Here is a 22,683-nt window from a genome sequence, read left to right as displayed (position 1 = left end):
ACTGACTTTTCTTCTGTCTTGAACTAGTTTGTAAAAAAAAAAACACCAAGCAAGCAAGCAAGCAACTAACCAACACTCTCAGAGAATTACAAAAAATACATTGGTGCAACTATACTGGTAAAAGTATTTCACAGAACAAAAATAAACTTAATTAAATTCAGAAATCCGTTAGTCGATACATAGCTTTCCTCTTCCCTCTCAATACACAGAGTCAGTAGTTGGTGCATAATTAAACAAAACTGTAGTTTCCACTTAGATTGTATTAACTTGTTTTATGGATTGATTTTTTTTTTTTTTTTTTTTTTAGTCTCCATGACTAGTCTACTGGCTTTCCCAGGGGATTTGCATTATTCTCTACCTTCCCCCAAAATGAATTACATTATTTGGAGCCTCTACAGGTAAGGGAATAAACAGCACATCCAGTCTAAAATGTGGATATTTTTATGCTAACATATTTTTAGGTCATTCGAGATTAAAATATAAATTTGTACGAGCATCAAGTTTCACTAAGTCACTAGCATAGTCTCTGATATAGAATAGGAATTACATTAAAAACCCCAGAGAAACACGTGATTCTTCTGGGTTGCAGTACCGTGAAAGGGCTAAGTACTGATTAAGTTCAATATTACAAGATTTACAAAGTGTTTTTGTTAAATTTATGCAAACACCTATGTGGATACTTCTTTTAATCACTTTCACAGCAGTTTTAGTTAAAATAATGTAGGAAATTGTACATACAGTTGAAAATTGAATTTAGTGGAAAATACTACTTTGTGAATGTGTATGTAGATGAGGCCTGCATTTTGTCAAAAAACAGGACCAACATGAACAAATAGTTGTTGAGTCGTGAACGTAGTTCATAGTTCACAGATGTACTTTCTCCAAACTAGTCATATTCTCAGTTTCTCACAAATGTTACAAACTTCTAATACATTAAGTGAAATTACTTAAGTAAAAAGAGGTAGAATCATAAATGCTATTAGGACCTAAAATATTTCCTCCCTTAACCTGGAGAAATAAGAAGATATAAATATCAAGGCTTCTCTAGCTAGTGAAGACATTTTATTATCAGACTCGGAAAGCATGACCATTTTCCCTAGCAAACATAAAAAGTATATATGAAAACTCTGTGTATAGCAGGGTATCCACCTTCCCTGTTTCACCTAGCTATCTCCTCAGCTGCAGTACTTACATATTCAAGAATCCTAAGTTTTTATGTTTATGTGCTTTTTTAATCTTATGTTTGTAGCATTCCCATTGAGCTTTTACAGCATGCACGTAAGAGCAAATCTAAGAGAATGATGATGTTTGTTAGAAGGTCATGCAAGCAAGGTCATGGTGGGTAGCATTAGTTTGCTTTATTTATCAACACGTTAATAAATATATTATCGATGCTGTTGATTACTTGACATTATTCTGGTGCATATTCAAAATTTAATACACATAGGCAAAGATCTTAGTGTAATTTTTTGGCAGAATAATTGCAGAAAAAGAAGGATGATTCTGAACAGCTTCTCCTTGGGTTGTCTTCCTAGGATATTCCGTGCGTAACTAAGTCTTCCGAAACTGCAGCATGTCCAGTGATTCACCTTCATCACTAGAAAAGATGCAGTTTCATTGGATAAGGACTTTGGCTTTCCCATTGATATTTTTATTTATGCTGTTATTCAGTATTATTATTTATTCTATTAGTATACTTTAAAACCACCGAAGTTCAGGAAATAACCCTTGCCAACTAATCTCATTTGCTATCACTTGAACAGTAAGGCAGTTATTGCAAAATCATAACACTTCACTGTTCAAACAGACAGGATTTTTATGGCTCTCCAACTGAATTTTGCTCCTGCCACTTATTATAGAATGTTACCTTTAGGAGAGACTTGCAGCTGGTATTGATGACAAGCAACAAGACATTTGTCATTATCCTCTTGGGCAACAATTATCCAGGTGCAAACATAAGTTACCAGATGCTCATTGGTAGGAAAAAAAAAGGCAACTGTTAGGGAACAAAAGTGCTCATGACTTGGTTTTGCATACATGATACTTCCAACAAGGATCGGAATCAGTCAGCTACTCCACTTCAGAGATGGCAAGGTCTACAAGTCTATACTGAGAACTACGTATTCACTGGTAGGATGTGGGGAAATTTTGCAGAAATACTGAAGTAAGTTAGGAGCTGCAGATACCAGTAACTTGGAATTTATCACCCACCTGCTTTAAGATTTAAATTAGGTTGCACCAGGGCAGATAATACTAGTGAGAGGCCCAGAATGCACGTCTTCCATGCAGCCTTCCCTGTCATTCTTTGAACATTTGTTACCTCAGTTGTGCTGTTTCTTTCTGAGGACACATTCAAAATAAAAGTAAAGGAAATGATGCCTAACAAACAGGACTAGCAGATGCATTCAGCAGTATGCTTCCACGCTTTTGCAATTTTAAATAACTACACTGCTTCTCATGAGTAGCAAGATGGTTAACACATGTGCTGACTACCAGTACTAACTTGTGCATGGCTATTTTTTATTATTATTAAAAGAACAGTTGCAAACATTGCTAGAAAATAAGTCTTAGGAAGTGGTTAATTAATCAAGATGGCTGTAATATCTGCTATTAAGAGTATTCTTGACTAGAATGTGTCAGAAGGCAAGTGAGTGTTCACATGACAATAGTAGTATATCTTGTTCTGTTCAAGAAGCTAGGGTCATTTTACTGGATCTCAATTTTCAGGAGAATGTGAAAGCAGAATGCTTAGCTCAGCTCCTACTGCTTTGGTGAATCACAGCTATTTGGTGACAGGACCAATAGCTTATTGCCTAGATAGCTCTGCAATATAAAACTGTAAGAAGACTGAGCTTAGATACTTTACTGCACTGATCATGCCTTCATTAGAACTAACTGTAAGACACGAATGATTTTTTCACCTTATCTGAACTACCACTCTAACTATGCTGTGACCAATGACTTTAGAAGTGACTAAACAGTAAATGCTGCAACCTTGTTAAATCATGAAAAATTTATTTTCATTACATATATATGAAGGTAAAATATTTCAGTCAATAGTGTTTTGAACAAGCATTTCTGACATGAACCTGTTAGTGTCGCTAGGCTGAGACAATGCAAAGTTAGTGTTTTGCCTTTATTTAGTAATTAATTTCTAGTGTGTATGTACAGAATTCATTTTCCTGTTAGAATACCAGAGACAGTAATATTGCAACATTTACATTCCTCATATAAAATGGTGTAATGTACATTTTCAGCTTGGTGTAGATATATAAATATATACAAAATAGACATTATTGTAATTAATATATTTAGACCAGGTATTAGCAACATCAAAAGCAGATGCACATAAATTTAAGTGAAAATGGTGAAAAACACCTTTATGACATTAGTGACCATTATTTGCATATATGAAGTAGTACAGATAAAGGCTCCTCTTTCAAGCCTTCTGTGGGCATCCAGTAATTTTAGTAAAAACAAAAGTAATCAAGAAGCATAAGATAATTTTATATATATATATGTGTGTGTCATGATCAGATGGTTTACTAGGGTCCATCTTGATCACAAATGGATAACAATGTAAAACATACACATTTGTTCAGAGCATAAAATATTGCACAAGAGCAATTTCTTTTGAGGAAAATAATTCCTGTGTTTGTGAACAGCAAAAATGGTTCTTATGCATTAAAGAAATTATATATTTGCAGCTTCTAAACCAAGGAACATTCAGTAATACTGTCAGAACTGTCATCTATCAACTTCTTTGCAGCCTGTTTTATGGCAACAGTATGTCACTAGCAAGATTTGGCAAAGAGAGAAGGCAGATAGACAGTACATGTATATATTTATCACAGGCCAGTCCAGATCCAATAGTTATCTAATCCAACTGCTGGATAGTTTCAGTTATCAGACAATTTCACCCTTAAAGAAATATGAAAGTCTTCAATGCTAGTCACAGTGATAATCACACAGTAGTAGAGTAAGATTCCATTCTTCTCTGCTTGGAAACCATCTTGTCTGAATTCCCAGTCTGAAGGGCACTTTCCTCGGCATCACTGTCACTGCTGTCCACAACTCTGTGATCCAAAACCATCTGACCGGTCCTCCTGTGTAGATGAAAGTTCACCCCACTCTCCTGTATGGAGTTAGTTATAAAATCTTCATCAGAAGAATGAAATGATTCATCATCTCCTGTGAAATGGTTGACAATGTGAATCCCATCAAAAGTGGGTTGGTCTGAGAAGTCTCTCTGGCCTTTTAGACATTTGATCTGTTAGAAAAAGCAGAAGTTAACAGTTAATCAGAGCTGAAGAGTCCAGCAGTAAAAAACCCCACATTTCCAAGAAATGTCTCATTGAAATTTTATTGGATTCAATTAAATGCTAGATCTAGAAGTAGCACATTTGATGATCACTTTGAAACTCAGCTGGAATCAGAAGAAAGTGACTTCTTGCTTCTGGCCGCCCAAGCAAAGACCTTGAAATAACATCTTAAATAGTACTTGGAATTTTCCAAAATTCTCCTTCCGCCCCCAGAGTATTTCAGTTTTAAGGCTTAATAATCAAGGTACCTAGAAGCACTAATGACAGATTCCTCCAAGGTATTTACTGTATCTTTAATATACCCACTAGAATTGTTTACAGTTAGTTTTCTAGAGTGGTGTCTTTGTTTAGACAGCACTTTTGGCCTTCACATCTTACTTTTACAGCTCCGTTCTTTCCCTTATCACCTCACTTCTCACCTGAAAAAAGCCTTCCCCTAATCCCAAAGAGCAGGGTCTCAAGTGAATATTGCCAGTTTCACACAGCCATGGAAGGAAATCCAAAGAGTATGCTTAGTTCTGTCTATGCTGCCAGATCAAGTGTCTTTATCTAGTTCAGACCCAATGAGATTTCACATCGAGAAGTATGAGAGAAACTTCTCTTTGTATGGCATAAATAGGTTGTAGTTTCAATTTTGAGATAACATCAAAGGACAAAAATGATTGTCAGACCATGGACAGATACAATAGTATTTTAATTCAAAATGCATTGTGGAGTGATAAGCTATTACAACCATGCATTCAAGGTATGTGAAATTAAAACCCAAAGCTCTGAAGCCTGTCAAGTCCCCTGTTAATTTAGTGAAAATAACTGCAATTCATGGAAGATGTTCCTGAGGTAGATTTTTTTTTTAGAATCTCACTTTTGCTAGCTTTTAGTAACAATGACTTCAGGGTCAGTTTGGCAGTCTAAGAGTATTAAGATAAAAAATGATAAGAATGCAGAAAACCATTAAAAATGCATTACAGAAACTTCCTAATGTCACTCCGGAAGCTTAAAAAGGAAGATGTACCAAGTGCTATTTTATAAGCAACCTTCACAATAACAGAGACGTGGAAAATAGAAGAAAAAGCCTGAAGAGCTTTACACAAATCTATTTGACTTTTCAGAAATCTGAAGCAATATTCACTTTGATAAATAAAAAGTCCATGTAAGTCTGACACCAATAGAAGATTTTACCTGTCCACTTGGGGAAGAAGGAATCTCTGTACTTACCATGGTCTTGTGCAAAAGGTGAGAATAAAAGATGTTGAAAAAAGGTCAGAAGAGTCAGTCATGCTAGAAGCCATCAAATTGGATGTTAACAGCATGTTAAAGCTCCAGCTTCTAATGTATATCAAAATGTCCATTAGTAATATGGGTGCATGCTGTAGATCTACACCTTGGTTGTAACTACACGTACTAATGTCAGTTTTTTGCATTTTCTTCACATACACATAGACTGCAGTTGTTTCATGAGGAACTTGCTCGTGTAAAGGCAAGCAAAACAAAAAGTTCCACACTTGCACACCATAATTCATGATGTAAGCAAAATCAGCTTATGCCAAATATTAATTACTGGACAGTAACATGTATCAGGAATAAATAATTTTTACTAGCTTATATACCTAGATACAGAAAGCCTGATACAGAGATTCTTGTGTTATTTAGAAATATTACCCCTAAAAATATCCTGCAATATGATCAGATTAACTGCCACATGAAGTTTCCAAAACAGCTATCAATTTTAGCCACTAAGAAAACAGAAAAACAAAATGAAACCCAACAATTTCTCTCCACCCTCACCACAGAAAAAAAGCTCCACTGTACAAGTGACTACAAATCTCATATTAAAGATATTATATGCTTTTAGGGCTGCACAGCTAAGCCACTGGTTCACTTGACATTGTAAAGCTGATGTTTATTGTTAGTTGTTTTGAACATTCAGAAAGTCAGGCCAGTGACCTCAACTGTTTTCCTGAAGACTTCAACGTGTGATACCATTAGATATATATTTAGGTAACATGACAAAATCATGGCTTCAGGGTTTTAGGCAGTAGCCTTTCCAAACACCAAATGAGAGTCTGTGGAAATTGCTGTTGGTGAAAAAATCATGACTAGACACAGACTTTGCCAATTCCAAAAGTGAGTCTGGAAAAACAGTGTGTTGTCATCTTTTGTTACTCTAATGAAAGGATGCACAATCTGTGATCTTCCAGAAACACTTCTTTTGACCTGCAGCTTTACACTTGCCTGCCCTTTTTCTCAAGTACTCCTCACATACAAAAGGAACCAGACTGCTAGGAAGAAATAGGAACATACCGTAGAGAATATATGTGACAAGTCTATTGATCGTCATACAGTTCTGTAACTTCTCTGCTTGAAAAATGGCCATCTCAGCCAGAAGCACAGACACTGTAGCACGGTATTTATTCATATTACGGGGATTGCCAGGCTGGGTAGCAACACTGCTGAAGACGACATGGCAGTCCTGACACAGGGGAGGCTAAACATGAATCAGGAGTGTCCCTGAGCAGTGATAAAGGCTAACAGCTTACTAGGCTGTATTGGCAAGGGCATAGCCAGTACCTCAGGCGAACTGATTATCCAGCACTTGTTAGACTGCATCTGTCCTATTCTGCACTTGCTACCTCACTCCTTCTTCAGTACAAGATATTCAGGAGTAGATTTCACTACAAAGACACCAAGACGGTTAACGGACAGGAGCTTATGCCTTAAGATAACAGAGAACTAGTTCTTTACTGAAATGCATGGTGGGAAAAGAGACATTGATTATAAGATAAAACACAAGGCTGTGTTTGAATATGAAGGGAAAATAATCAATTTGAGAATTAATCAATTTAAGAAATAATCTATTTAAGAATTAGAACAGAGTAGAATTAGATTTGTTCATAGACTCTCCCTACTCAGTGGGTTTCAGTGCCCAACTGACAAAGCCCTAAGCAACCTGCTTTGAATTCAGTATTGATCCTTCTTTGAACAGGAGGTTGGACTAGAGGCCTCCCAGGGTCCCTTCCAAGCAGAAAGGCATATTACAATTCAGTGAGATGGCATGAAAATCATGGGCAGTGGGATGTATATTACTGTTCTTATGGCAGCCATTTTGAGTTTGAGAAATTTAATTACTTTGTACCTACCAAAATTACTGCACTTAAAAATGTAAGTGCTGTCATTTGAATCCAAATGCCTTTATATTAAATGTCAATACATTAATTTATCACCAAAACCTAGTCTTCAACAGCATGTTACTTTTATTTTACAATTTGAAATCTGTCACTTTAATCTTGAGAATAACTTAAAGCAAATTCTTTTTCAACTGACAGTAGAATCTGATTCGCATCTTAGATTTTTTTTAAACATGAACATTGATGGAAGCAACTAATCTTCAAGAAGTTAAAAGTATCCAACAGAATAAGTTGGGAACATCTGTGCACTATTTTCAGTTTTGTGTGGTATCAGAGATTAAGATACCTCAATCTAATACTTGTTTGGGATCATTTCTGAAGGAGCCTGATTATCTGCAATTTGTGTTGCAGCAGAAAGGCTTTGTAAGGCTTCTTGAAGCATTTGAAACAACTTGTAGACAGCATGTGCTCCAATCCAGTTAGATACCAGTGGCTAATGCCAGCTTCAGGCTCTAAAAGAGAGGTTTCTTAAAATGAAAAGTTTTGTACTCTCACATAACTTCACAGTCTAGCAAGTGAGGCTCTGCACTTCTAATAGAAAAGGCAGTATGTTTTTCAAGATGGGAACATAAAGAAATGTCCTACTGACTCAGGGCAATGGTCCATCAACCTAATATTCTGCCTCCAACAGTGGCAACAGCACTTTCATATTGTTTTGTTTTTAAGGGAAAGCATGTGAATATGACCACTTTTTGCAATCCATTCCCTTAATATTCCCAAGCCTCCACTCACTTGTCCAGAAACTGTTGTAGCAGATATGAGAGTGCATCTCTTCCTAGCTGTTTCAGCATCCATTTATAGTCATAGTTCATGACTGATGATTTTTTTGTTTTTTTATTTTGCTGTATACCTCCACAGCTTCCTGTGGCATTAAGTTCCAGAAATTCCTTTAGTTGTTTTAAACTAATCTCCTACTTGTTTCAGGAATTGCCCCTGAATTCTAATAATGCAGGAACAAGTGGTGAAAAGCAGTTCTGCAGTCATGATTCCAAAACTTGCATCCTAATGCCTCTCAGCCTTCTAAGATAGATGAGTCCCAAGCCTTTTTAGTCTCTCACAAACAGGCAGTGCTCAAGAGAACGGATCATTTTAGTTTCCCTTTAACTTCCCTGCAGACCTTCTTTAAACTCTCTACATCCATCTTCGGGTATAGAGATCAGCCCTGCACCAAGGTTTTGTAGTGGCAGTATGAACTCCCTTATTTTGTTTTAATGTACTTCCTACTGATGCCCAACATGTCTTACCTGTTTTGGCTGCTGTGGCACAGTAAGCCAATGATGTCAAACTCTCAGTGACAACTTGAAAATATCTTTCCTAATTTTTAACCACCAATTCTGTATTTGCCATCGTGTAGGTATGGCTTAGATTTTGCAGTTGATGAATTACCTTATTCATAATTACCTTATTCACACTGAAGCCCATCTGTCACCTTTTTAAGAGAGACTTCTTGAGATTCTTGCCATCAGTGTTTTATTTGAACATGCAAAAAGAGCTTGAAGTAGGAAGTAAAGCATTATGCCAAGATCTTGTCATTCATGTAGCCAAGCCTATCAAGATAATGGGAAATCTGACTAAGGACTCAGGGGGTGGGATGGTGCACTGTGGAACCAACCCAAACATCCCCCCACCCCTAAACCCTATTTGTAACTCTATCCTTATCATTCCACGTGAAGGAAAAATAACAGCCCTTTTTCTTGCAGCCATGTTGAGCAGATCATGGATTTACACCCCAGGGTCTGTCACTTCTGTTCTCTTTTGTACATAGAGCCAATATTGGTTAAAGTATTTCAGGTTTGGGTCTGGTCCTCCTCCACGTGAAGGGAACTAGACCTCTGTTACCCTGACAAGTAACATTCGAATGAACCTTGGCTGTTTCTTACTACTTCAGTTTGGCAAGAATCTCAAATCTGATCACATCTGTAAAAAAACTAGGTCTCGTAAACCCACATGTTTTGCTTTTAATTCTCAAATCCATGTTGTATTGTCTAGATTGACTGCAGCTTTAACCCAGTTTTCACTACAGCACATTCACAGGGTCTTTAGGACATTTCAGAGGGCTAATAACATTACGTGACCAAAATGTATGTTATCATTATCCCTTCAAAAGCCAGCTGAATCAAGAACAGAATCCTAATAATGTTTGCATTTATATACCTTCTTGTGCCTAAAGGATTCAGCATTTTAAAGACAAACTGTATGTCCTATTGGTCAACATCTGAAAAGACTTCAGTCGTACGTACTCTTAACAGGTAACAGTGTACTTTCACAAATTCAGAAGAGCGGGAAGAAAAGCTAACAATCAGATCCTTGAACCTCAGAATAAACTTTCTTACCTGATGCTGACTGCCTCATCAAGCCAGGCATGAAGGAGAGACAGTAAAGAGAAATGTAGAAGTTTTAGTACAATTCAAAAGTTCTTTCATATTAAATCATAGAATAGTTTGAAGGCTGCTAGTCGGTTGCAAGCAAGTTGTATTTCTAAGCCCCTTTGTTTTTTAAATAGAGAACATACATAAGATTTTCAAGTGGGACTTTATGAGGAGTTCTACTTAAGCTTTGGGAGACATTTTTACGTTGTAACCTGTGAGGTTTTTTTAAATGTAGGAATTCAATGATGGAAAGAAGTCAAACTAAAATGTTACTTTCTGCTCCCTTTAAAAAGTTTCAGGAATTAATTATTAAATTTACTTGAAGTACTATAGAAGACTTTTAACAGATTGCCAATAAATATTCCATCTACTCACAGTCGGATAAGCAATATGCAAGTGAGAACAAAACATGATAAAACTATGACCACTGCCTTGTGTGAATGAAATTGGTTTTGGCAGAAGGTAGTATGTTAAATTTTTACTTAAAAATAAAGATACTGAATTCTCAGTGCTTTTACTTATAGGAAGAGGAATAAGAGTTCCCTCTTTGTCTCCACCTTACTAACAGTAGGAAGTCTTAGTAAGATTTCCTGCTTAAAAACCAAACATGATTCAAAAGAAAACTAAAATGTTGCTGAAAGTGTGATCTAACCACATTTAGCTGAAGAGAAACAAGTCATAAGCGTTTTCAAATACCTGTCCTATACTTCAGAAAACCATTGTTAACTTGTCAACATGAACAGAAATTTAGAAGTCAAAAATCTAATTAAAAGCCAATTAAAAATATCTGTTACAATCTATTAAATTATAATCACATTTAGCATGAATAAAAGCAGTTTAATTGGAGTTCTTAAAAATTCCTGAAACTAATGGTCCACAGCATCTAGTGGGTTCCCTTAACAGATGACTGCTACTTACTGCTGACCCTCTCCCGTTGTGACAAGATCACTTCAGTTTAAGGCACTACTACGCTATCACTTCTGTAAAACATCTCCCAGTAACTTCTTTCAGAAAAATGCTTATCTCAGAAAATGAAGTAGTTGCAGCATCTCAGAGTTAATTAATGGAAAATACGTTGTCATGTGGAAGACAAATATCAGTCCAGACAAATTCTGTGTCCAGTGGGTACTACAATGCAGAAGCATTTCTGCACATGCATACAAAAAGAATGAAGTGTTAAGGTTGCAGACCTTTTCATGCTGCTTTTTCAATTCCACGAACACAAGCAACTCCTTAGATATCTTAAGCTCTCTGAAGCCCATTTTTAAATATAAGGTTGTACTTCCACAGTGAGCCACACTCATACTGAAACCATCATAACATGAACACTGCACAAATGGAGACATCATGAGCTAAACAAATAGTTGCAGAAACTAATATTAGCAGTCCGTTATCTAAAACAATTCTCAGCAAGTTTAATGGCTGTACAGCTACAATGCAAATGGCGTTTCTAAAGTTCCCCAAAAGAATCAGCTTCCTTATATGAAACGGACTGCCAGGCATGCATTGTTCCAGAACTGTATCAGAGCATTTTAATGAAAGCCTTTGCTTATTGATCTTTGAAAACACTGAGATTTAAAAAAAAAGCTTGAGTATGTTTTAACGTATCCTGCAATAAAGAAAAAGTTTAATGCAAAACCAAACCAACTTTAAAGACGTTCTTCGTTTTTCTCAAGCATGAGACAGTTTTTACCCAGACATATGGATCATATGCAAAAGACAGAGGATTATCTTTTGGTAGCTTCCTGACAGCTTGTACAGCTCTCAAGATTACAAGTAAAATAAGATTATGCATAAAATGAGTCAACAACACATACTGCATATAATATGACAACATTTTTTGTTTAGAAACAGTAACACATTCTCTAACAATTTCAAATATAAATTTGAAAAAGATAAGTTAACTTAGAAATGTGTTATTGTAACTGTAATAGGACAAAGCTCAAAGTTGTGGCTCTTATTTCAGTGTCAGTGAATTTCCTGTTTCACTTCAGTTAACATTAAGGGTTTTTTTCCTAAAGCCATAGCTATAAATGCAGCCCTAATTAGGATTATTAACTCATAAATAACAGCCGTGAGCAATGCCAGACAGGGGTTATTCTTGGAAATTACTGATGATTCAAGAAGCCCAAAGCAACCAGACCAAACAGGTGCTGAAACCAGGAACTCCCATTTACTCGGCTTGCTCCCATTACCCAATCACTGTTATCCCTCCTGAGGAAGAGGCTGTAATACCATGGACTCACTGAGAAGTAACAGCTGAGAAGGTCTGTACAGGCTTCTATTCCCTGAAATCCATATGAAAAGCTGCAGGGATGGCCACCTCCACTTCTCTTAAAGCCATTTTGGATTCTCCAATGCCATACCTACCTCTAGAGATTTAAAAACTGAATTAGAAAACATTTTGTAGACCTCAAAAGATATGCAAGGAATATGTTTAAAAAAAAGGAAAAAAAAAAAAAAAAATCACAGTGAACCATCTTTTCCTTTCACTGTAAAGCAGACATAGAAGAGATCTGCAACAGAGATATCCTTAGTAGAGAAATTTAGGAAATAAGTTACATCTTCATTTATTGCTTTTACACAGTTGTTTTTCTTTTTAATTTAGAATATTAAAACTCTTCCAGAACAATTTTGAGTCTTCTCAGATTTCCTAAAGATGTTCTGTTTCAGCTTAAGATCTGACTAATTTTGAAATTGATACAATAGACAATTATATTTTCAAATAGGAAGTGTTATGCTGTCCTCTTTTCCCTGAGATTTAATTTTGTGCAAAAATTCAAAAAATCCCAGTAAATTAGCTACATTTTTTTGAAATCAAATTATTCAACACATTCTAATGGGTTGTTGAAGAGTCAAGGACATAAGGAGGAAAGTGAGTACATTTAAAAATGCATTGAAAAACTCCAGAAAACTATTTCAGAGAAGTTTTACTGCAACACAAACATGGACAAAAATACTTTTTCCTCTTGTAGTTCACCTAAACTACAAATATTAAAGTTAGCCTGAAGTGTTCAGGGTAGGGATCTGACATAAATTTGGGGTTTAGCAGATTCAAATTACCGCTACACAGCTTTATGATTTGTCTTGGCTTTTGCTTCCCTCCATCCCCAAAAATGATGTTTGTAAGGTAGTACTCAAGATTCTAAACAGAATCTAATTTAACAAATTACACTAGTTAAGCAAAATCAAGCAAACTGAAATTGCTTTTTAAAAACAATCCAGTGCATTAGGTACCATGACTTAAGAAAGTAGATGTCTTGATTATGCTTACAAATAACATGCAGTGAGAGCATTTAAAAATCTATTTGCAAAATTGCTTCGTTTGCTTAGCAGTTAATAAATCACTATTAAACATTTAATTTATCCTAGAGACTTTTTTATTTTTTTAATACATAGTTTTGTCTTCGATATCCTTTAAATGTGGAAATTAATTTCCTTATATAAAACTTTTCACCCAGCAGAAGTTTCAGTCATATAAACAGAATGCCATTTTTTAGGGAGTCTAGCAATAACCGCTGAAATGAAGTTGTTAGCCAGTCCCTGTAGGAAGAGCCAAGCTACACTCCAGCATACTGAAGATTGTCTGGGATCCACCTTAGCACATTTGACCATTTATTTAGGACTGAGTTTAGCATGACTAAAGAGGGAAACTTGCACAATCAACAACCCTGGTAGAGTTAATGATTCTAGAGTAGTGCAAGTTCAGTGGTTTCTATAAAGTAGTATTTCCAAAGAATATGAACTATAAAATAGTTTCCTAAAGAAAATTAACTGTGCTTTGTATGGATGAGTTCAGATCAATTTGCTTTATACTAGCATTACCTCATCTGCCCCCCAAATGATTTTATAATGCTCATAACAAGATAAAAATCAGTTGACAAAAATTGTTAGAGGACTTGGTAGAGTATTTGGGTCCTTATTTTGAGGTGTAATAAAATGAATCTTGCAAAGAAGTTCATTTGATTTGTTAGGGTTTTTAGGGCAAGCAGGAAGAAGCAGATAGTGAACATTATTTTTTTATTATTTTCAATATGGCAGAAGTATTCAAAGGTGGCTGACTTGCAGCATAACTTAATGGTAGGAAGATTGCATCTGTCCACATCCAGTTGTCTCCAAGGTCTCATAGTGTGGATCAAAGAAGTTCAGACACATCTCAAAACAGTACAACTGTTTCTGGGGTTCATAATGTGAATTCAATCTAACATAGTTGCAGTATGATCTATCCACTTGTTACAGCAATTGCAGCAAAACACCTTGAAACTGCCAACCAAACCAGAACAGCAGTGCATGACAATGTTAAACACCCAAACAGACATAGGCTGCGTTTTTCAGTGGTACCAATATGGCTACTGTTCTTAAAAGATAAAAGCCCAGAGAGTCTCTGGACTGAGATTTTTTTTTTTTTTTTTTTTTTTTTTTTTGTCATCTACAGTGGGATTAAAAGCAACAGTCATGAGGTAGTACAACATTAGATGAATCTGCCCCAATCATTAACTCTTTGGAATCCAAGCTCACATATGCAATTGCTAAATTCTCCTGTTTAGGGAAAGAATTACCTTTGGTTTTGAAACTCGTACTTTTAAAAGGATGACCCCGAGTAACACATTGCTATACAACCTTAAATATTTATCTCAAATGAACTTTGCTGACCATATCACTAGACAGAGTTCAAACCACTGCAGTGTGTCATAAGCGAAAAGCAAAAGAGCAGCAAGAAATTTCCAAGACTGAGTCATTTCAGGCTTCTGGGTTTTTTTAATAGCACTTAAATATTTGGTGTCTGTTTTAAATTGCCAGCTTCTGTAAGTTATATTAAGTCTCACAGCAATACAAAATGCTTTACAAAATCCCTATAGATGTCAGGAATTTTAAATAAAACCAAGAAATAGTTTTAATGCATCAAAGAAAGCTCATCTCCAGTTGTCCTGCTATTTCATATTGCCCTGAATGTACTCTTACATTTCATAACTTATGTTTTTATAAAAAGTGTTTTTTCAACATTATGAGTTAAAGAGCACTTGAGCCAAAAGGAAATACGATGTTAAATATATGTTGCATATCAGTTTTACCATAGATGAGTCTGCTGTATTGTAAACGTGACAAAGATTAAAACTAGCAACAAGTGTTCAGACCAGAAGGTTTCCAGTGAATCAGAACAGGAAACCAATAAAGCGATCAATGGGAGGTCATGACTTTTTGATCACTGCGCTATATGGTTAAAGAATCTGGTTTTGATCTAGTGCCGTGTAATCAAATTAAACTTTGAAGTTCTGTATCAAATATACAACTGAAATAGCAACAGTGCTAAGGAAGTACCCAACTTATAAACTATCTTCAAAATAAATCAGTCTTTGGTAACTGAAAGTTAGATTTTATCTATTGAAGGAATTTTTCTAAGATCTGACAAGTTTGTTGTAGTGAGACTGTATGCAATTCCAAAAAAAGTTCTAAACTTACTTAGCCCTGGGAAGTTTCTATAAATAGCTAGTTGGTAGGTGGAAGGAAAGTTCCCAGAAACTCTTCCTACAAGAAGTTCTATTGAAAGTGTTTATTTGGAGTGAGGACATGGCAACAAAAATATTTTAAAACAGCAGCTTGATCACACTGAATCTATTGCAATTACTATATCTGAGGAACTACCTAAATCTCAATGCTCTTTCTCCCTAGAGCATGCATCAATATGTACAAAAGTTACTGAAACCTCAAGCATTAACTAGAATGTGCTGGCTGATACAGAGACTGAAAATGTGCCCAGTATGGGCAACAGTTACAGGAAATGATCATTTCGCACTTTTACTCTGTCCTTTTAAAGCATGAGTTAAACTCAGCATTTTTAAATGGACTAAGTAACATCTATTTTTGCCTCTGATTGCAAAAATTACTTCCATCTGTGCTGGCTGCCATTCTGAGTGATAAGAGGCATTTTCACCACATTTCCACTGCTTGCCCCACTTATATTCAGATAAATTTACAGAGACGTATTACAAGGTAATGCATAGCATTCCTCTCCTGAGCTTGTTTCTGACATAGATGGCACCTGTGTATGGTTGCTAACACAAAATTTTTTGCAAGGAGCACCTACTCAGATAAATTCAAACCAGTAGAACATCATTCCCTCCATTTTTGAATCCCCAAAACTTCATTTATAGGTAGAAACATAGATTAGACCCTGACATAGCTCTAATTAGTACAGCAGACAGGTCATGCAGCTTCAACACTCAAGAGAAGAGCATTATTGCCATGATAATGAAATAACTTTATCTATCATCAGCTTACTTGCTTTGGCAATCCAGACAAACTCTAAACAGGGACTTAGTACAGCTAAGTATAGCTAGCTATATTCATCTCTAATGCTGCAATCAAGAACTAGTATATTGCTCAGCAGGACAGATCTGGAGCTTTCATGCAGTAGGATACAGTCAGAAGAAAAAGGGGGAAATGTTTAAAAAGTGAACAATCACCAATCCTCATTTATTTTACCACTGAATCTAATCTGTCAGTAGTGGCAGTGAAACAGTTAAGATTCATACCTAAAACTGATAACTTTGATGAGGACAACAAAGTCATACCTATTCTGTTTGAGGACAGACTACATCACTGTCCAGATAACACTGTTCACATCTAGAGGTTTCCTTCACTCTCATGAGAGATGGAAGATATTTTGTTGATGGTGCTGTTACTGAAGGGAAGGGAGAGGAATCAGCCTTACCTGGTGCAAAAACAAAGACGGAGTTTGTGGCCAAAGATTTGTGAAATGGAGTACCATCATTATGAAATCAATCCTACCTTTTTGGGCAAGTGTAACATGTCTGAGTTAATTACAGCATGAACACCTATTCAAAATTAATTAAACAACTGATATTCATAAAATATACAGGGATTCCATTGTGCAGTAACACTTCTGCCTGTTGACTGCTTAGTTAAGCCAGACAGTTTCTAAAGCTACTCATTTTATTAAGGGCAGGGTAAATAAATTGGAGAAAGTTATTGGAGAGTTAAGACTCCTAATCTGTTCAGTCTCACACTTCTGTAACAGTCTTGGTGTTACCAAGCCAGTATAACATCTGACTCTCAAAGACAAGCTGAAGGAAAGGAATAAAGCAATTCACTTTTCTAAAGCGTACAGTATATATTTAACTATCCTGTGTAGACAAAGCTGCTACATTAGATTGGGTGCTTGCAAACCACATGACCTCACAAACGCTATCTTATCACATCACAGGTTCCTCAGACTGACCACAACCACTTAAATCAGACTGCCAGCACAGAGGCTCTGTAATTTTGACACGTACTAGTAAAGCAACTACATATTTAGCTGTCCAGCAGCCTTGAAAGAACTTTACTTGTGGGGAGGGAAAAATCTGACGGTCTCTTGTCCAACTGTGCTTGCAAGATATGGTAAAAGAAAAGCACATGATTTATTGTGCTATAAACTTCCACCACAAGTTGAAATGCTTACTTTGTAAATCTGAGGGCTAACTTATTTCCTTTCAGGGACGATAATTCTTATCAAGTAAGAAAACATTTAGAGCACAACATGTTTTGAAAACATTTGTCTAGTAAAACAAACTATTAGAAGGTATTCATGTGATTCTAGTCAGTATTGAGAAACAAGAGCTTTGCGAGAGTTAATACAGTACTTCTAATAAACATTACAGATTTACTGAGAACTATGTAAAAACTGACTGAAATTAATCCCACAAAGATTAGCTGGTTTTATGAAAGCAAGCAAGTAAAATGATAATTGGCAGGAGACAAATATACATCTGTCTGTACTACATGGAAAGCAAATAGTACACTCCTTCCAGAAGAAAGGTGTGTGTGTGGGGGGGGAATAAACTGGCAAAAGACTGAGTGGACAAGCATTATATCTAATTATAAATTTTACAGGAAGAGTACTAGGCCTTTTTGGACTTGATGTTCTCTCCTTGGTTCTGATGAAAGAAATTTTACCTATTTCTAGTTTCCTCAGTTTCCAAGATATCTAAATGCTGTTAATTCTGATCTTCTTTCATTCCCATTTGCCCATCAGTGCAAATGGGATCAGTGATCCACTGCTAGCCATCACCCTATAAATGTGTCTCCAGAGGAGAACTTTAAAAAAATTCTAGTAGGTTGAACTTTAACTAGAATTCACTTTCCCCAGTTAATCCTCCTATCTCCATCATGCAAAGCTATATACAACTCATTCATAGCTTTAAAAGTTACTGAAAGATGTGCCCACACTGCCATCATGACTGCAACACAGCACATCCAAAACAAGTAGCTGGATACCTGCAGTCCAAGTACAGCAGGATGAAGCTCAAAGTTATTTACCCTGCTTCTGAATGTAATCTAATGGTACTTCAGATAAAAGAACATTTGATTTGGTAAGTATTGAATTTGACTTGAATCCTAGTAACAAAATTAACAGAGGAAAGGAATAATGCTTCCTGCTGGTATCCCATCGTCAAGCCCAGATGCTATTACTGAGAGACACAGAGGAGCTAGGAAAGCTGCCAGCCCATCTTATGCTACTCCAATAGGCCACAAGCAGCATCAAAATTTTGTGCTCATCTACGGCCAATACAGGAGTCATCATTTAGCTGCTTGTAAAAATATTCTTTCATCTGGTCAGGGGACAATGTGGACTAAACTGTGCTGAGGACCAGACCCAATCACTGTACCATACTCATTTAAGATTATTAGCGAATAAGAAAAAAAAACAAGGAAGAAATAATTTGGAAGCTTTTAAACACAACTTAAATACCATAAACTTTTATGGTAGTTAAGACCAAAGGAACTGTTAATGTGGTTTAAAATTTCATCCTGTGTACTACAGCACACTGAATTTTATTTAGGTGTTGTATTATGTGGCCTGCATAGATTTATTTTTTTTTAATCCTTCACACTGATGGCTACAGTTTACTTTCCCTTCTCCATTTTAGATTCAGCAGTAAAAGCCTAGAAAGCTAACTCAAATTGCAATATGTATCCTTATTTCAGCCATATTACTAACTATTCCTTTAGTCATAAACTTATGCATTATTTATCATGAAAGTAATTACTTAAAGTGTCTTGAATTTTATTTACACTAGCAAAATCTTTTAAAAGCATAGTATTTAATCTCCAACTTTTATATCTCTTTTCATTAAGCCAATCTCAAAATGTTAGCTCACCAGGAGCAAGATCAGACCATGAGATAACACCTATATCAGAATCTTACTGACTGCATTAGGTTCTTAAAACATAATATCAGATCCATTCCTAGATCAACTATCCATATGTGGGAATGAAAGATTAGTAACCTAGTGGATACTATTTCTCTGAACAGCCATCAAGTTTTCAGATACTGAAAATGGGAAATACTTTTTTAAAAAAAAAATCCCCCCTTTTCTGTATTGTCAATATGCAAGAATTTAATCACCAGAATTTCACTTAAAGTTACTATTATGAGGCCTTTTAAAATCCTCAAGAAATTATTTTGGTGGAATAACAATGTTCCAGTCATCTGTCATCTTGTTCTTTTCCATCAGCCTTGCGGAAATATTTTTAACATGGGCAGTTTGCACAGGGTTTTCTACCTGTTGGAACAGTGTGCCACACTAACACCAGGATTTTGTTTTTCATTCAAATACCAAAAACGCATAAGATTTGCACATTAGAAAACCATCTCATCCTTGCTTCCTCCCAAAAGATTTCAAGTAATTATTTAAGAGTATATCTCATTACAAAGAAACAGCTAGGAGAAAACTAGCTCTGTATTCTGTCTCTGACGTTGGGCAACAGCAGATGCCTGAGAAAGACTGTAACAATAGGCAAATAGGTAATGGTATTTTTCCAGAACGTTCTTCTCAAGCTCCAGCAAGGAGCCCATTTTTCAATTATACAAGTGACATGTGCATCTCATGGGATTTCCCTCTCACCTCCCATCCCCATGAACTTAGGCAGTTATTTTTTCCAATTTGTATTAACATGGATTTAAAGGAATCTAATCTTTTAAATTTGGAAAAAGCATATCCTCCAGTAGGTGTTTTTTTAACATACCTCATGTGAAGATCCTAATTCTTGCACTGGAAGAGAAGTGAACAAATGCTCCTGTACCCACCTTCTTCATGCCACTTAGAGTTTCAGTATTTTATCTGCCCCCCTCCCGCCCTTCAAAATTCCTTCGATGAAAAAAACCCCAACCATTTCACTTTACTAATGTCATCTAGACACCAAAAGTAGGTGAGTAGGAATTAGCTGATCCTCCTCCTTAGGGTCACAATTTGTGCTGGTTGCTGAAGGTGACTAGACAACAGCTAAAACAGTGTGAGAAGCAAAAGAAAGCACACAAAGTCAGTTTATTTCAAAACTTGCTATTTTGCTGCAATTATCTTCCCTGGTAACTTTGTGTTTACTATGCTTTTATAGCATTAGTTCAGTCAAGTCCTAATTCCATCAGTTTTTTGTATCTCCTGGAAATCACAAGAGCTACAGGAAAGAAACATTCCAGTATCTTTTGAAATTTCTACTCAAATCTGAGACAAAAATCACAGATAAATTCCCAGAAACCATCTTCTCTCCTCCACAAGTCTCTTTGACTCTACAGAGGTCTGAAACCTTTTATCTGGAAATCAGTTTTTTTACCTAAGAATGTTGATGAACAAAAGGTGCAAGAAGAGTAAAGAATATTTTGTATGTCAAAAATGCCAAATATTTTGTCAAAAAGAAAAAAGAAAGCATCACTAAGCTCTGAGTATTCTTCAGCTGCTTCCAAGCTAAAAGCAACTATTGGATCCCTGAAGTTTAGGAAAACATTGTTAAAAATAAGATTCTGAAGAGCTATCTCCAACATCCATGTTCTTGCCTTCTAAGGAAAAAATGCATGTGAAGTGAAGGAAGCACTAAGCTTCTGTATGTTGCTGCTCCCCTTCATAAAGCTGTCCCCTAATGCAGATGGCCAATACACAGTAGAATCACAGCCTCATGGGATAATGCTCCACAGTCCCAAATTGTAGAGGCTACTTGCTTTTGTGGACTTGAATGCATATTAGGCAGAATTTAGCTTTTAATATGAAAACTGTCATAAGATTAAAACAAACCTACGTGTGAAATAGTGTAGTAATATAAATAAGAAGCTGAAATCTAATAGCAAAACAAACTCACTAAAGCATTCCTGGAGACACAAAAATCAGCTAGCAGTATGACAAAGACAAACTTTACAAAGTTTCACTTGAAATTAAATTTAAACTTAAGCACTTCAGTCCTAAATCACAAAGTCTTTAAGACTGGAAACCACTTGCTTTTGTCTCCAAAGGTGTCTTGTGGTCTGCCAGTGTAGTTTGTGGGTAAGCACGTCAATTCTAATCTTTTGTACCACTCCTGTAATCTAGGTAACACATACAAGCCTTGCAACATCCAACAGGAAGCAGAGACATCTGCTGTGTAATGTGTATAAAGTGACTGCATGTACAGAGGAGTAGTGCATGAAATGCAGAACTTCAGCAGTTTATAAATCATTTAATTCCATTCAGTTTGAAGTAAAAGTAAAAAGGGGCAAACTATGAAGAACCACCATTTTTCCCTAGTATGTGATTTATGTTGAAATGAGTAACAACTAGTTCAAGATGTATCTTAGTTTTTCTTAAGCCTTCAATTTTACTTAATGGAAACTCGTAACAGTCCAAACTTTCTACAATACTCTTTTCCACATACACTAACTGCTTTACTTCAGTACTACCTACTGAAGTGGGATACTCTCTTGAATAGTAAAAATGTTTCGCAAAGTTGCTTTCACTTAACACTTCACCTCTAACCAAAGGCAACTTCTACAAAGTACTAGCAGTCCTTGTCCAGCCTAAGAGTGTGTAACTGTAGGTACTAATCTTGCAGTGCCTGTATACTCATGCCATTTATGTTACATCAGTTAAAGCGCATAAAGTGTAAGATCAAGTGAGAGTATAGTGCTCACCACACCTTATTTCTCTTGTGCTTAAGACAGGGCAACTAAGCTTGTGTATGTACTGACAAGAGTACCAAAGTTGATTCATGGAAGCTTCAGCCTGTCAGGGCTGCACAGTGGTAAATCATTCTAGGTTAAAATCCTAATAAGCTAAAAGTAGTCAAGAATGCTGTAGAGATAGCTCTAAGAATGGAAGGAAAATGGAGGAAGAAAGAAAATGCTAGGTGGAAAGATTTCAATAAATGAAAAGAATAAATGGCAACAGAACGTGAATTTCTGAAAAGGCAAGCCAAGTGTCTAAGTATAGTGCATATTAAAAGCTCTGAAAGAAGTTTAGGTCATGACTTCCTGTTTGTGACAATCCTCAAAGTTTCAGGTTTTCGCACTAGTTTCAGCCTTCAACAATAAAGACATAAGGCGTAAGTATCAAACAACTTTGTGCCCAATAAAGAGGAAAGGAAGTGCAGCACTAATCTGACACTAATTACACACAGCCTGTCACAGGATTAGCTATTGGCTAACTAGAAGTACTGCAGTCTGAGTGTCCTTTCATTAGGTACCAGCTATTCTGCGAATGTTGATAGGTTGTGTAAGAGATTAAAGGATAGCTGTCAGTAACTTTCTACAGAATGAATGTAAAAGCAACTGACATACTAAAGCTAAAATTGCAAGTTAATAATTGATCTACGTGTATATGAACTCTGAGTGAAGTTATGGTTGCAATGAGGAATTTAAGTATGAATTCAGCATTTTACACGGTAATATAAATGATATTCAGTATTTTTGTTCTAACCCATATTTGGTTACTCAAGTTAGTGTAGAGTGCAAGCTACATGTGAGTAAATCTAATATGGTGTGCGTAGAGCAGAAGTCTACAA

General features: G+C 36.0%; 1 protein-coding gene across 10 annotated transcripts in view; it reads right to left on the bottom strand.

The window, feature by feature from the left end:
* Positions 1-2,998: 2,998 nt before the first annotated feature.
* EVI5 (ecotropic viral integration site 5) overlaps positions 2,999-22,683 on the bottom strand; it is an 87,446-nt gene continuing 67,761 nt past the window's right edge. For 7 of the 10 annotated variants that reach the window (XM_042783724.1, XM_033000686.2, XM_033000689.2 and 4 more), the window contains one exon: positions 2,999-4,270. In XM_042783724.1, coding sequence (XP_042639658.1) covers positions 3,965-4,270 — 306 coding nt within the window. In that variant the 3' untranslated portion in view covers positions 2,999-3,964. Of the gene's footprint in view, positions 4,271-5,537; positions 9,000-9,840; positions 9,851-22,683 lie in introns of those variants that run through there. The other 3 variants (XM_033000693.2, XM_033000694.2, XM_033000692.2) reach the window with 3 other exon arrangements.

The sequence above is a fragment of the Tyto alba genome, unplaced genomic scaffold, assembly GCF_018691265.1.
Source record: "Tyto alba isolate M040663 unplaced genomic scaffold, T.alba_DEE_v4.0 Super-Scaffold_1000006, whole genome shotgun sequence".
NCBI lineage: Eukaryota > Metazoa > Chordata > Aves > Strigiformes > Tytonidae > Tyto > Tyto alba.
Note: the sequence above shows the minus strand (reverse complement) of the source record. Positions and strands in the feature narration are given on the sequence as shown.